Below are 14,532 nucleotides of genomic sequence, written 5' to 3'. Positions count from 1 at the left end.
TGCAATGGCATGCACCAAATTTGCACGACTGTGTTTATGTTCACAGATTTGTGTGGAGTTTTGAACTGTTTCATTAAGTCAAAGATGTGTTAGAACAACGTTTCTTTACAACAACTACAAAAATAAAAATAAATGAAAGATGCAAAAACATTGTTTCATAAATTGACTCATCACAAATGCTCCCTTGATATTTTTGTGTAAGAAACTCAATATATAAGTAAACTACATACATACATATGTATGTATATACTGTTCGTATGTATATAAATACACCCACCATTATGCATTATCCAAATTATTAACCCCTATACTTTTATGTAAAGCTTATTTGGCACAACCTATAATTTGGCTATAATCATGATGTATGGCCGAGGCAGCAAATAGTTAACATAGCAGTTTGTTTTGAGGCAGGCAACTTCATCAATTCACTTGTGCTCCAGCACAGTACTTTACTTTAGATGAATTTCGACTTTCTTTTCTGCAGTTATGGTATGACTTTTATTGCAAACATATATCTATGAAGCACATCTTAGTAACTGTGTGACAACAGAAGACTGTTTATCTCAAAAATGCACTGATACAGAGGACATTGAATCGGTATGCCAGAGAAAGACACTTTCTGCATTCAAGGTGACTAAAATTACAATTCAAAAAGTGTCACCCTAACAAGATTTAGTGGGATTTCAGTAATTCCATATGACATGGCTTACTGCATGTCATCTATGTCCTTGTTCTATAAACCTTTTGGTATTGAATCACAGTGTAATAAGATATGTGTAGCACGAGTACATCAAGCATGACACAAAAAAACATGACTGTCCTTAGAAGACAATGTTCATCTTATACTGTTACGATAATAGAAGCCTGAAATATGTGTACTTATGATGTCCTTGGACTTTCCTACTGCAGTTCATCATAACATAAGAAAAAATAAGGCATTTTGTAAAGAACAAGTCACATATCAAACTCTGACAACTGTGAAAATGAATCAGAAAACTTGATAAGATTACATCTACCGGCTCCACTAACCACAAAGTTGTGTCAGATGATTTGGGACGTGCAGAAAAATTGCTGGATTCATTTTTTTATTTTCAATACAGTATATACAGAGAGCATGGAAGATTGTACATTAAACATTTAGAAAACTGCACACGAGGTGGGGTACAGTGCATCTAGTAGAGCTAGCATAAGGCTAGTGTTAGTAGCCAAGATGCTAACCATTTAACACGAACCACAAACTTTAGATCTGAAAAACACACAAGGGGGACTTCAAATGTGTCATCAAGCTTAAAAGCAATATTTTAAGCAAAATCAGCATCATTTTGAAAGTTTTTCAGTCAAAATTCATCAGTGATAACTACCAGTTAGCATTTGTAGTGCTGTACTACAGTACATTTAACTGTCACACTCTTGAAGTTTCACTGATATTAGCATGTGAAAAGCCAGACATTGCACATATTAGACACGACTGTTTCCCAAGTGTCCTCATTCAAGTAGCCTGACAACATAAAAAAAAAACATACAACTTACAACTTTTACATGTTCTTACATGTGAATAAACCATCATGCCACTACCTTGATAACACATGTAGACTATTTAGAAAATGTTTTTAAAGCAACTGTATTTAACTTATAAAGAGCTGTTTAAAATGTTTATGGTTTAGAATGTTTGTAAAACTGCTTTTTAGAAGGTGTTTAGCGGGTGCTTTCCAAATGAAGCACTCTTTAAGACGTCTGAGATAGTTATACCCAATGTTGTTTTTGCACATTTGTACTTATGCTTATAAGGCTTATACCATAAACTGTAAAAACAACAACAACAAAAAAAAAACCATCATATATGCTATCAGATATTTAATTAGCATAAATAGATTTAAATTCCTATATAAATATAGTTCTTACATGTGGTTTTATTAATGATTTGTTCTATTTGTCAACAATCAATACCAACATCTGTTGATCTAGCCCTACTATAGCTGAGACGAGATGTAAGGAGTCTACGGATATGCACTCCAGATACAGAATATGGCTGTTTGAAGGGCCATGATGAGATAAAAAAAGCCTCCTTCAGAAAGACAACACAATAACATATGTGGTGATGTAACTAATGAAGAGATTGTCATGCATTAATTTATTAACACATCCTAATGTAAGAAAAAAACATTTTGTAAGAAAAAAACAACAGCCACGTTACAGTTTTTACAATCGCTAGGACCAATTTCTCCATCCATTACTATTCACACAGCAAGCACAACAACAGTCTATGTGGGCTAAACTGTGGATCATTTTCTATTGCTTCGACAAAAAAAAAAAAAAAAAAAAAAATACATAAATTTTTTTTAGAGGAGACAACATTGTATAATGATACCTTTTGTTAGTGTTTTTTATTGTTTTATTTTTATTTATTTTTTGGTAATTTTATGATTGACGAAGTGCGTTGGTTGGGTGACAACCTTTGCTAGAGTTTTGAAAACAATTTGAGATACGTATGATACGTGATGAGATATGTGTTTTGATAGTTTTAGAGCAGCTTGGATGTGAAATTTGCTACAGTGACATGCAGAAATTTGGTTAGGAGAATCATGTGTACAGTTTAGAAAAAGTGACTTAAGTATTGAGAAATGGGTCCTATCAACTGTAAAATAATAATAATAATAAAAAAAAACTGTAGTGTAATTGTTTATAAAACAAAGGAAATGACAAAGTTAATGTTTTTTTGCTTAATATAGCTTGCTGTCACATAAGTACATACTTTACGCAACTTTTTAATTTATCTATAAAAAAATGTCTCTATTTAAATTCATATGTAAACCTGGCACTTTCTAAGTGAATGCAAAAAGATTGTTCTTCCAAAACGAGATGCATAATAAAATTTAACACACCATGTAAAATAAATAAAATCATAAGTGAACAATGATGATAACAGCAATATGCACACATCCATGTTAAGTGCATGTTCTCATATTATCTTGAACGTACGCTTAAATTAACATGGCATAGAGACTATCTACATTTTTTTAGACAGGAAACTATTAAATTTGCTTGCAATTTCCAAAACAACAAGATTTTAAAATTCAAATATCAATATTAATAAAAATCACCAGTGTAAAGGTCTACCGAAGCCACCAAAACTCCAACGTGAGGTAATGGAAACGCATATTCATCCTGTGTGGCACTGGCCCAAATGTAAAATCTTGTATTTATTTTCTACACATCTGAAATGCTTTATAGGCATGGTGCAGTTCTATTTTTCTTTTTCTGATCCTCACTGCTTGTACTGGCCACAAACAAATAATCGCTGGATGGCCCAGTGCCTTACAGTCAGCTGTCAGCACTAAATCAACTTCGCATGCAGGACAGCTCTGAGTTTAATTCCATCCTGTGAGAGTACGATCAAGATTGATGTTTTCTTTAGGTAGGCGTAAGCTTGAAGACAATGTCAGCATTTGCCAAACTATTCATCTCTATTATGAGTGATTAAAAAGGCACACAGATTTTCATCTTTTTCTTGGAGTCTGGTCAGGCTGATTAAACAATAGTAGTCACTGGACAATGATAAACATATGGGGATGTGAACTCAACTCAATTCTCAACTCTGCCGCATTTCCACCAAAATTACCCAGAACAATTGTACCATGAACTTTTTTCCCCAGGAACTATTTTCCCTCCAGACCCGTTGCTTTCTGCGGCAGTTCAGACATTCGACTCCGGAGTGCGATGTCCGCGACAACGCAAATCCTGTAATTCTTCAAACAGCAGCGTACTTGATAACATCAGTCAGCTCGCATTGGCTACTGCAATTTTCCTCACTGTATATTTACAATAAAATGAAATAGGATATCAAATACCACTGCCTCCTTTCATTTTCATTTAAACATAATAATAACCACATAAATTTACTTAGTTCAGGGAAATGTGTATATATACAGCCATTACAATGAAATGAAATATTATATAAATTGCCTCTTTTTGTTTTCATTTTAACATACAGTATAGATAAATTGAATACAGACCAAAGATTACCTGTTAGATTTACACAAAACTAATTATATTTTATGTTTAACCACTAAAGAGACATCAGAGCCAGCAGCAAATGTCAGAAGGTCTAGCCGAGTAGAGACTGCTATTGGCGGATACATGAGCACTGAGCTCTCGCTGATTGCGTGGAGCTGACCGTCTCCGACATCAGCAAAACACATTTTTAAATCAGTGCTGTCTTTAAAAATAAACTGCTGGTTTAAAGGTGCTCTAAGCGATGCCGGGAGTCGTAACTTCTTGTTGACGATCAAATTGTTGTCAAACAAAACAGAGGCTAGCTAGACCCTCCCTCCTCCTCATCCATGCACTAACCCCTCAAACCCCACCCCCAAATCTTTCTTGTCGGTTATTGGCTGGAACAGTTTGTTATGTTTTGTGGTGCGGGTGAGCCAAGTTTGTTTTTCTTGTTGTTTGTGGAGCCTGTAGTGTCTAGAGAGACCCCGTTTTTTTTACAGTGTGTTCAGTTCAAAAAATGTTTTGGCCTAAAAAATGTGTGACATCACTTAGAGCACCTTTAAGTTTTAAACAACTACATTCTTGTCTGAATAACACAATAACATTTATATTTTGAAAATGACCTGAATAAATGGTGGTTGAAATCACAATGCTGTGTGAACTCAACCAGTCAGCATGTTTAGCGCCAAAGTCCTGCCCCCGAATGTTCCAGAACTTTGAAAAAGTACTACCTCGCCAGCAGGGACTTTCTGAGGGACATTTTTAGCCAGAACTTTATTTAGAATCCTGGTTCCTGTGGTGGAAACACACCGAGTACCAGCACAAAGTCCCTAGTTCCTGGGTAAAGTTCCAGCGGTGGAAACGCGGCTTAGATGATACTACTGATACAATGATATAATAGGCCTACTGGGGGTTTGCAAAGTGTCAAAGAACAGACAGTTATTAATGATGCGCCTACGGACATCACTACTGGCTGCTAAAAAGCTACAGGTTATTGCCATGGTGACTAACAGCCAATGGGGACTGAAGATTTTCTGATGATACACAGTGTGAATTCCAAACTTAGGAGATCTTGCGATGCGATTTCAACTTCACAAACGTAAGTAGAATAGTATACTTAAATATGTCTTTATTTTAATGTTCTACAAAATAGCAGTGATAGAAATATGCAGTGATAGAAATATGATTTAAGACGGTAATGTTTAGTTTAATAATAATAAGAATAATAATTGTTTTTTTACAACAACTCGTACAGTGCTGAGTGTTGCATGCATGCGCAGCATAGTCAAGGTATCACTTGGTCAGTCATTCCCTTCGTCAAGGGAGTTCCAAATGCTTAGTAGGGCACAGGGTTGCTTACTTCTGTTTGGAATTAGCCCACAGTGTGTGTGGAGAGTGGGAGGGGCTTAAGTGGGTAAACAATGACCATCTGCACAAGACCAGCAATACTGTCAAACTTTACCTCATGCAACACATGAAATGGCACACACAAATATGAAAAAAGAAAAACTTAAAACAAACAACAAACTACTAACTAGAATTTTGTATCCACATGGTTGTAAAAATAAAATAAAAAAGAAGGAAAACAAGGAAAATTAACAGTAGCAGTAGCAACATGTTGCTAATTAAGACTCGACTGGCAGTTTATTTGTTTGTTTTCGGTTGCCATGTTCATTTCTGTGGGCTGGACCGGTTGATGGTTGGCTTTCTGTTGACATAAGTGGCCCAGTAAGCCAGGTTGAAGACGAAGAATAGCACTGGAAAGATGATACGAGAGATCTTGTCCACTTTGCTCACGCGATTGTATGACTTTCCTCCACCCTCTGGCACGTATTCACCATCCATTTTGGGGAGCCGGACCTCTCGGACTGGTTGGGATGGGGTTGACGTGGATGTTGATGTGGCGCTCTTGGAGATGGTTGTCAGTCCGGGGTCTTTGGCTACGCTCATGCTGTAGGTTGTTCCCACGATGTTGAAAGTGTTGTTGGTTTTCTTGGAGAAGGAGGCCGATTCTCGCCTCTGTGGAAGAGTCAAAGGGTAAAATTAGGGCAATAATTATTAAAAGAAGAAAACAACAACAACAACAACAACGCCTTATTAGTTCTCTTGAGCAAAAGTGAAACATTCATCTTATTAATGGACCTTCTTCTAAATCTGTTCCTCTTCAGGAACTCGAGCTGCGTCGAGAACGAATGGGGAACGCGTCCAGCGTGGCGTCTCTGAATAACGTGTATAATCAGTCCAATGGAAGGGCGAGATGTCATAGGCGGGTGACGTCAGAGACCAGGAAGCATAAAAGCATGTAATCAGCCTTGTGTCTTCAGCAAGCGCTCTGTCTGTGTGTCAGTCGCTATCTGTTTGTGAGTCTTATCTAGTGTCGTTTGTCCACTGATAAACTCCATTGTCAAAGCTTCAATCAAGAGAAGTTCTGGGCGAGAGCAGGCAGTGTTCAGGCTGTGTGTTTTCCCTGCCAAAAAAAAAAAAAAAGGTAGGGACACATGCAGCTTGTGTGTTGTCTGCTTGAGAGTGAAGCGCGCAGTGTCAGCTCTCGAGGGAGTTGACGGCTGCGATGCGAGCCTTTGCTTCACTCTCAGAAGGCTCTCTTTGAGGAGAGAGCTTTCATTATTGTTTCTCGCAGTGCCAGCCCCGCTTTCGCCGAGGCGGAGCGGTGGTTGTGCTCGCGGGATTCGCTTTCGGATCTGCTGGAAGGAATGTAAGACGGGCAAGTCCATATCTACTTTCTTAGCCACCAGATCCGGCGCCCGCTCTCGGTGGTCAGAAGCCCGCGTTTGCGATACTTTCTCCCCGATGAGAGGGCGCGACGTGCTGCCTGTCTTTCTCTGAGGAGATTGATGTGGAAAGGTGTCGATGAGCTTGCCAGTTGCACAAGCACCAGTCACACAAGCATATTATGCCTAATATTAACATAAGTAGCATTAATGAAGAGTGGAGCTCGCGCAGTCAGCTCTCGGGGGGCTGATTGTGCTTTTCTCGCTGTTAAGCGCTCTGCTCTTGCCGGGCACACTCCGAGGAGTGTGCCCGTGCATGCGATCTTGCAGTTGCGGTCGCGCTGTTGCTGAGGCACGGCGGCGACCGCGATAGCAGGAATCGCACATGATCTGCTGAACGGGATGGAGACGGCGCGTCCTATCTCCACCCATGTTCACTAGATCTAGAGCTCGTTCTCGAGGCTTGGAAACCAGCGCTGCGGTTTCTTCGGCCTCTGAGACAGCTCGCTGCAGCATCCATCTTTCTCTGAGGAGATTGATGTTGTTTGTGTGACTGAGTAGCATAAAATAATGTGTATATATATATATATATATATATATATATATATATAATAAAAAAAGACATGAGCGCTGCCGAGGCAACGCGTGTATTACATTGTTTCATTTTTATGTGAGTTTTTTCTACACCAGACCGTGTTGACTAGTCTGGTTGCTGACTACATTTAATTCTAAGGAATAAAATGACATATTTATCTGACTATGTGAAGTTAGATGTACAGGGGCTCTAGGGATGCGATTTCTTGTGTGAGAACACGTGTGTAGCGCTCTTCCTCTGAGGAGGTTGAGGCGGTCAGGGGCTGCTGGGCAGAGCAGTCCCAACCGTGTTCCAGCCCCACGTGCAGGGGTGTCACTTTTGTACTCCGCAGACGCTAGAGTCAAAGTGGCGATCCCAGGCCGAAGGCTTCTAGTGGAAAGCAGTTCTACGGACCGTTGTTTTTGCTGGATAGCCTTCATCATAACGTCCTGACGCCTAGGACGTTTTGAGGGCCAGCTCCCTCTGGGGAAGAGTGGTGTACACCGCATTACACGGTGCCCATCTCTCCTCAGTGCCCTCAGGAGATCGTTCTGCCAACCCTGCCGGTGTTCCAGGGCGCAGCGATCTCCGGCGAGTGCTTCTCTTAGTTACCGCCCGGAAACGTAGTGGTGGTGAGAGGCTCGCTACCTCTACGGAGGTCTCTAGAGCAGCTAGTACGGTCGTCCCTTGCCGGTCCACTGCTTCAGGGCACCAAGCTAGTGACTCTAGGCGCACCAGAGGCCAGTCTCACGAGACTGGTTCCCTTAGGAGGTCACATGGCGGTGTGGGAGCCCCTGCCAAGTGTACTTCACGGGGTCCTGCCACGAGCAGGCTCTGGTCTAGTCTTCCTAGCAGACGATGTGGGTCTGAGGACCGTCGTTTTTGGGAGACTTCAGCTACGAGAGTCCTGATGCTGCAGCTCAGGACATCGGAGGGCAGGCCCCTCTGGGGAAGAGCGGTGCCAAGTGTACTTCACGGGGTCCTGCCACGAGCAGGCTCTGGTCTAGTCTTCCTAGCAGACGATGTGGGTCTGAGGACCGTCGTTTTTGGGAGACTTCAGCTACGAGAGTCCTGATGCTGCGGCTCAGGACATCGGAGGGCAGGACCCTCTGGGGAAGAGCGGTGCCAACCCTGCCGGTGTTCCAGGGCGCAGTGGTTTCCAGCGAGCGCTTCTCTCAGTTACCGCCCGGAAACGTAGCGTTGCTAAGAGGCTCGCGACCTCCTGGGAGGTTTCCAGAGCAGCTAGTTAGGCCGTCTCCTGCCGGTGCGCCGCTTCAGGGCACCGAGCTAATTGCTCTGATGCAACCAGAGATCAGTCTTGAGAGGCTGATTCCCTTAGTAGACTATATTGCAGCGTGAAATCTACTGCCAAATGTGTCTCAGTGGGTCCTGCACACTGTAGTAAGAGGCCACAGAATCCAGTTCTGGTGGGCCCCAAGCAGGCTCTGGTAATGGAACAGAAGTAGACTCTCTCTGAGGACGGAGACCATCGAGGTGGTCCCTCCTTGGGTTGCAGAGTCCGGGTCCTAAAGCCGGTACTTCACTGTTCCGAGGAAGGATGAGGTGTTGTGTCCTTTTCTAGATCTGTGGTTTTTGAACCTCTCAGTCAGGGGACTAAAGTTTAGCATGCCTGCACAGGCCAAGTCCGAGGACTGTTGTGTCACGATCTATCAAAAGATGCACTTATCTCCATCCTTCTTCATCGGAAGTTCCTGAGGTTTGCTTTTGGGGGCAAAAGCCTACCAATACGGATCTTCCACTGGCCTTGCACTCTCACCCCACACTTTCACGACTCAACCACATTGACGATTGGTTGATATCAGCTCAATCTGAGCAGATGACGGTTCGACACCGAGGTGTCGTTCTCGCTCACATGAAAGAGCTGGGGTTAAGACTTAACGCAAAGAAAAGTGTGCTTTCTCCAGTTCAGAGAACCACTTATCTGGGCATGGTGTGGGATTCGACCACGATGCAGGCATGTATGTCACCTGCTCGGATCGAGTCGATCCTCACTGCAGTCACAAGAGTGAGAGAAGGCCGGTCACTCACTGTTAAGCAGTCACGGAGATTGCTGGGTCTGATGGGAGCTGCGTCCAACGTGAATACTATTGGCCTGCTGTACATGAGACCCCTACAGTGGTGGCTCAAGACCAAGGGGTTCTCCCTGAGGGAAACCTACTTCGCATGCTAAAGGTCACGCGGTGCTGCCTACGTGCCTTGGATATGTGGAGGAAGCCTTGGTTCTTGTCCCAGGGACCGGTGCTGGGACATCTATTATTTAATATGCAAGGTCAGCTTTACAGGACATGAGTGATTTTGATGAAGTGGGTTACCAAACCTGCTTGTTGGACAGTTCCAAGAATAAACTAGATTAAAGTGGTGCTTACCCAAGCAAAACTGAAGACACCTGAGTGCAATTAACAGGACTGCAATTACTGTGAAGAAGGGACAAGGCTTTGTGGGAATTGTAGTGCCTATGGTGAGGTGCCTATGGGGAAGTGAGACCACTAGTGGAGACTCAGGGAAACAGAGACCAGACAGCGTGACAACTGCTGCATGCTGCTTCCCAATCACGGGTCATCGATCTGTGCTACTACACCAGCACCCGAGTCTTTATATCACAGTTTAGGCTTATGTCAGCATTATTAAAGGATCCCAACTACAAGCCTATCATGACCCACACTGATACAACTGTTACATTTGGCTTAGGTCTCATTTGCATTGAGTATTGGCGAGATAAGCTCCCGAGTTCACAGAGAAAATACTTAGAAGAGAATTAGTATGTGATCAACACTACAACTGCAGAGCTAGCAGAGAGAAAGAGTGACAGAGAGTGAAAGACAGAGAGAGAGAGAGAGAGAGAGAGAGAGAGAGATACAAAGAGAGACAGAGATGGAGGGATGTTTATTGGATTGTAAACATGCCTTAAAGCTTTAAAAACATAGAATTTAATTGAAAATAAATGATGTACTCTATTGCACGAAATAGCAAACACAGTACTTGTAGAAGAAACAAGATACAATTTAGTTGATTGGTTATACCTCCTTATCACTTACTAAGTTAAGGCAATAACAAAAATTAGGAACATAAGCACATGGAGAGAAATAACAAAATTACATTTCTCGTATCACCCTTAACATTTGCAAATCAGCAGTGGATTTCTCTAAACAATTCATACAAAGAACACAAACTATGGATTACCTGCAAAAGCATGTAACTTGCTCAAAATCCTTAGATCATCTCTCAAATGTGTTTTTACCAATATATCATATAATCATATCAACTTCAACAGTACACACAGCTGTATATGGGATAATGATTGCAAGAGATTGTACAGGATTCACATTTACTGTTGGCCTGTCAATAAATTGCAATCAGGATTCAGCTAAGAGCAATTCATCTATTCAAGACATTAACAAAACATATAGAACATATGCTTGGCAGATTATGACAACTAATTCAACTATTTTGCTTGTACTGATTAATGCAAAGTACAAGATTTTTTTTTGTGTGTCTCCCCGAGTGCCCATTTGTATCACATTTAGCTTTAAGATACAGATTTAATCAGTATGTAACAATTTAGGAACAGTCAATACTGTAGTACACAGAAAAGGAACATTAACAACTGAATTTATAGTGTCAAATGTAAAACTGAAAATTTACTTTGTCATTCAAAATGTGCACTTTTGGTGGTACTCAAGGAATGTTTTTGGGAGCCACTGCTCTGAAATTGAAATATGTCTTTGTCAGCTTGATAGTTATGAACTAATCCTGTTTGAATCAGAGGCAAATGTGTTTCAGCATCAACATTCTGAGACTGCGTGTCCTAAACATGAAATTCAAGACCGCAGTCCCTTTTCAGCACAAGACAATACCAGCTGTAAAATCTAGATTCCTTCAGGGAAGGAAGCACTTCCACTGTGGCTCCTTTCTCTAACAAAGAATTCCTGCCTCATCAGAGAAATGACAATGGCTGCTGCATTTCTATAATCTTATGCAAAAGTAACAGCCATTTTATATAATAAATCTATGGGCTTCACAAAGTCCCTGTGATAGGGTGCAGCATCCTCACAAACCTACAGAAGTCAAGCAATTTGGAGAATGGATGGGTGGACTGATGGTTAAACCTGTCTGGGATTTAGGAGCCTTTCTGCTGGATGCTTCATTACTCATGGGGTCTGCACTGGGATTCCATTCACAGACTTGGAGGATGTGGCCTCCTTTCAGTTTCCAGCCCCACTACCCAAAAGGTCTGTGCCCGTTCCATTCACAACCTTGGAGGGTAGGTCTCCTCTCAGTATTCAGCACTGTTACTCACAGGGTCTGTGCCAGGTTTCTGTTCACAGCCTTGGAAGATGAGCCTTGTGATAAAGCGAAAACCCCCTGCTCAGCTGTGGATGTAACAAGTATCTGTAAAAGATGTAAAAATTATGGCTCATTCAGCAACACTATTGTGCAGGGTGTAATTTTTTTGTAGTACCAATGAATTAGTGAAGTATGTGGACACAAAAAGTGCACTCACAAAAAACCCCAAAAGTACCAAAGAAACAAAAGAGGAAGATAAAAATGGAAAATATATTCACAACGTATCCACAATATACAAAGTTTTGAGAGTTTGCTCGATGTACCACTGTTACACTCTCTCCGATTTGGTAAACAAGCAATGATTGTGAGTCATATAAAAAATGAAGGAGGACAAATAAAATAAATAATCTTGCTCTATCAGTGCAGCCACAAGTGAAACTTGTTAACTTAGTTTATACATTTGAAAATATATAGTGACAGAGACTCAAACATGTAAGGTCAGATTTTTTTTTTTTTTTTTAAATAGTGCAGTCTTTTGATACTACAGCTTATTTATATTACATGATCTGTATACATTAATATTTATTTAAAATAAACAATTTATAATTGATAAATAACTGTTAAACTAAAACTGCTTGTGTGTAAAAGATAAAAAAAAAATAATAATAATAATATGAATCACAATAATAATATAAACCATAAAATGACTCAGTAAATATCATTAAAGCCAGACTTCTATTTCGTTTTTTTTGTTTGTTTTTTTAACATTGGTGACCTTTAATTTGGAGCAAGATTAACTGGAGTGACATTGTGTCAGACATGTGTCACTTATCTCACATCTGATTGGTCCAGCTTCAGTTTGAGATCTCTAACCCAGAACATAACCCGAGCAGGTTAGCCGTGGAGTGTAATTTACTATGGCAATGAATGCCGCTAAAAGCCGAGCCACTTACGTGGTACCTAAAACCCAGGATTGGTGCAAACTAACCTGAAACTTACCTGGCTAGCCAGCTAATCCAGCTTCATGGTACCGGCCTATGGGAAACAAATAAGATCCAAGTGCAGCTTTATTTGCCAGGGCGGAGCCAGTAGGGCTAGGAGCTTGTGAGACACCAGCAGGGAGAGACACCTGGGTGGCGCCTGCAGAGCAAAGAGCTTGGGCGGCACTGGGACAGCCTTCGGGCTGGATGTGGGCTCTGTAGTAGACTCTGTGGCCTCCAGGGCTAGAGTGGATTCTGGAGTGGACTCTGAATGCTCCCGGACTGTAGTGGGCTCTGAAGTGGACTCTGAGAGCTCCTGGACTGGATTAGGTAACACTTTACGGTAAGGGTACATGAATTACCATGAATTTATGCATCACTTCATACATTAATATCTCATGAATTATCAGGAACTAACATGAGTTCATAGTTTTTCATTTCTGACTTCATGGATGAACAACAACTTAAGACACACTAATGGACAGACCTCAACATTGGCCAGTCACTGCACATAATATGATAATTCTGTTAAAATCCAAATACAGTTGTCATTATTAACTAAGCATTAGCTTCTCATGATTTCATCATTTGTGTGGCTCCTCAACTAAAGTGGTGACCAGAACCCAACATTGTATCACGAGAATTCTGTTAACATCCAAATACAGCAGTATTGTTAGTTCCTAATAAATCATGAGATATCAATGCATGAAGTAATGCATAATTCACACATTAATTTATGCATGATTTCATGTACCTTTACTGTAAAGTGTTACCGTGGATTCTGAGGGCTCCCAGACTGGAGCAGGCTCTAAAGTGGACACTAGAGGCTCTGGAACAATAGGAGTGGACTTAGCTGCCCTCCTCCTTCTCGCCCTCCGCTTCTCAGTGGTAGTCTGAGACTGGTGGGAAAATCCCTGCGGAGGGGTTCTGATTGGCCTGGTGTTGCCCACTGAGTTCGACTATGGAGCTACCTGATGAAGCCCCAGAAGTCTAGGATCCAAAGTCCCTCCATCTCCCAATGGGACAGAGGATTATCCAGGCAACCATTTAGGAATTCCTTGAGGTCCACCTCATTATACTCCAGTCCTACCACAAAAAAAATAGAATAACTGGGAAAAGCCTCCCACTTCCATCCCCTGCTGATGAAGAGCCATCAACCCATGAAGTCATGGTGAAACCCGGACCTCCATAGTACAAGATAAAGAAAAACTGCTGGATCTAGAACTGGATGCAGTATTCTGACATGAAATACTTTGGGAAACAAATAAGATCCAAGCGTAGCTTTCATTTCTAGACCAGATCCACCCCCCTCCCAAACAAACAAAAAAACAGAGCAACAAGCAAAAACACTAACAAAAGGTAATCCATAGGGTGAAACAGAAAAAAAACACAATGTAAACTGTGCAATACTGCAGCAACAAAAGACTGGATGAGCATGGTATAAATAATGATGAGCTAATAAGTGATTGACATACAGCTGGTAGCCATAAAACAATCATGAGTGCAAGGGGTGATGGGAACTAATGTCCAAAACAAACCAACAGTGAACAAAAGAGTGCCCTCTGGTAGCTATCACAGGCACATCAGCTGATGGATGTGACAGTATTTTGGTAAGTTTTATACATTTTACATGTTTAAAGGTCTTTGCACACTGAGTCCGAAATTTTTGCATGCATTTTTTCAGTTTTTTTTCGTATTCACCATCCTTTCCTATCAAAATGCATGCTACGGATGCAAAAACTCAGAAAATCTAACCTGATCCGAATTCTTTTTTTTTTATGAAGGGCAAAAGTTTCGGAGGCAGTGTGTATACATGATTGACACAACGTGAGGTTGTATTTATTTTTAAACGTGGAAAAATTTTGGACGTAAAATTCGGACTTTAACACTTCAAAACATTCATTCTCACTGAACAATCATTCTCACTTCTTATAAACAATCAACGCACCGG

General features: G+C 41.2%; 1 protein-coding gene across 1 annotated transcript in view; it reads right to left on the bottom strand.

Annotated features, from left to right (window-relative positions):
* Positions 1-5,258: 5,258 nt before the first annotated feature.
* LOC132130664 (gamma-aminobutyric acid receptor subunit alpha-3-like) overlaps positions 5,259-14,532 on the bottom strand; it is a 149,049-nt gene continuing 139,775 nt past the window's right edge. Inside the window, exon 9 of the mRNA XM_059542441.1 lies at positions 5,259-6,012. Within this exon, the coding sequence (XP_059398424.1) occupies positions 5,665-6,012 (348 nt within the window). The 3' untranslated portion in view covers positions 5,259-5,664. The remainder of the gene's footprint in view (positions 6,013-14,532) is intronic.

The sequence above is a fragment of the Carassius carassius genome, chromosome 47, assembly GCF_963082965.1.
Source record: "Carassius carassius chromosome 47, fCarCar2.1, whole genome shotgun sequence".
NCBI lineage: Eukaryota > Metazoa > Chordata > Actinopteri > Cypriniformes > Cyprinidae > Carassius > Carassius carassius.
Note: the sequence above shows the minus strand (reverse complement) of the source record. Positions and strands in the feature narration are given on the sequence as shown.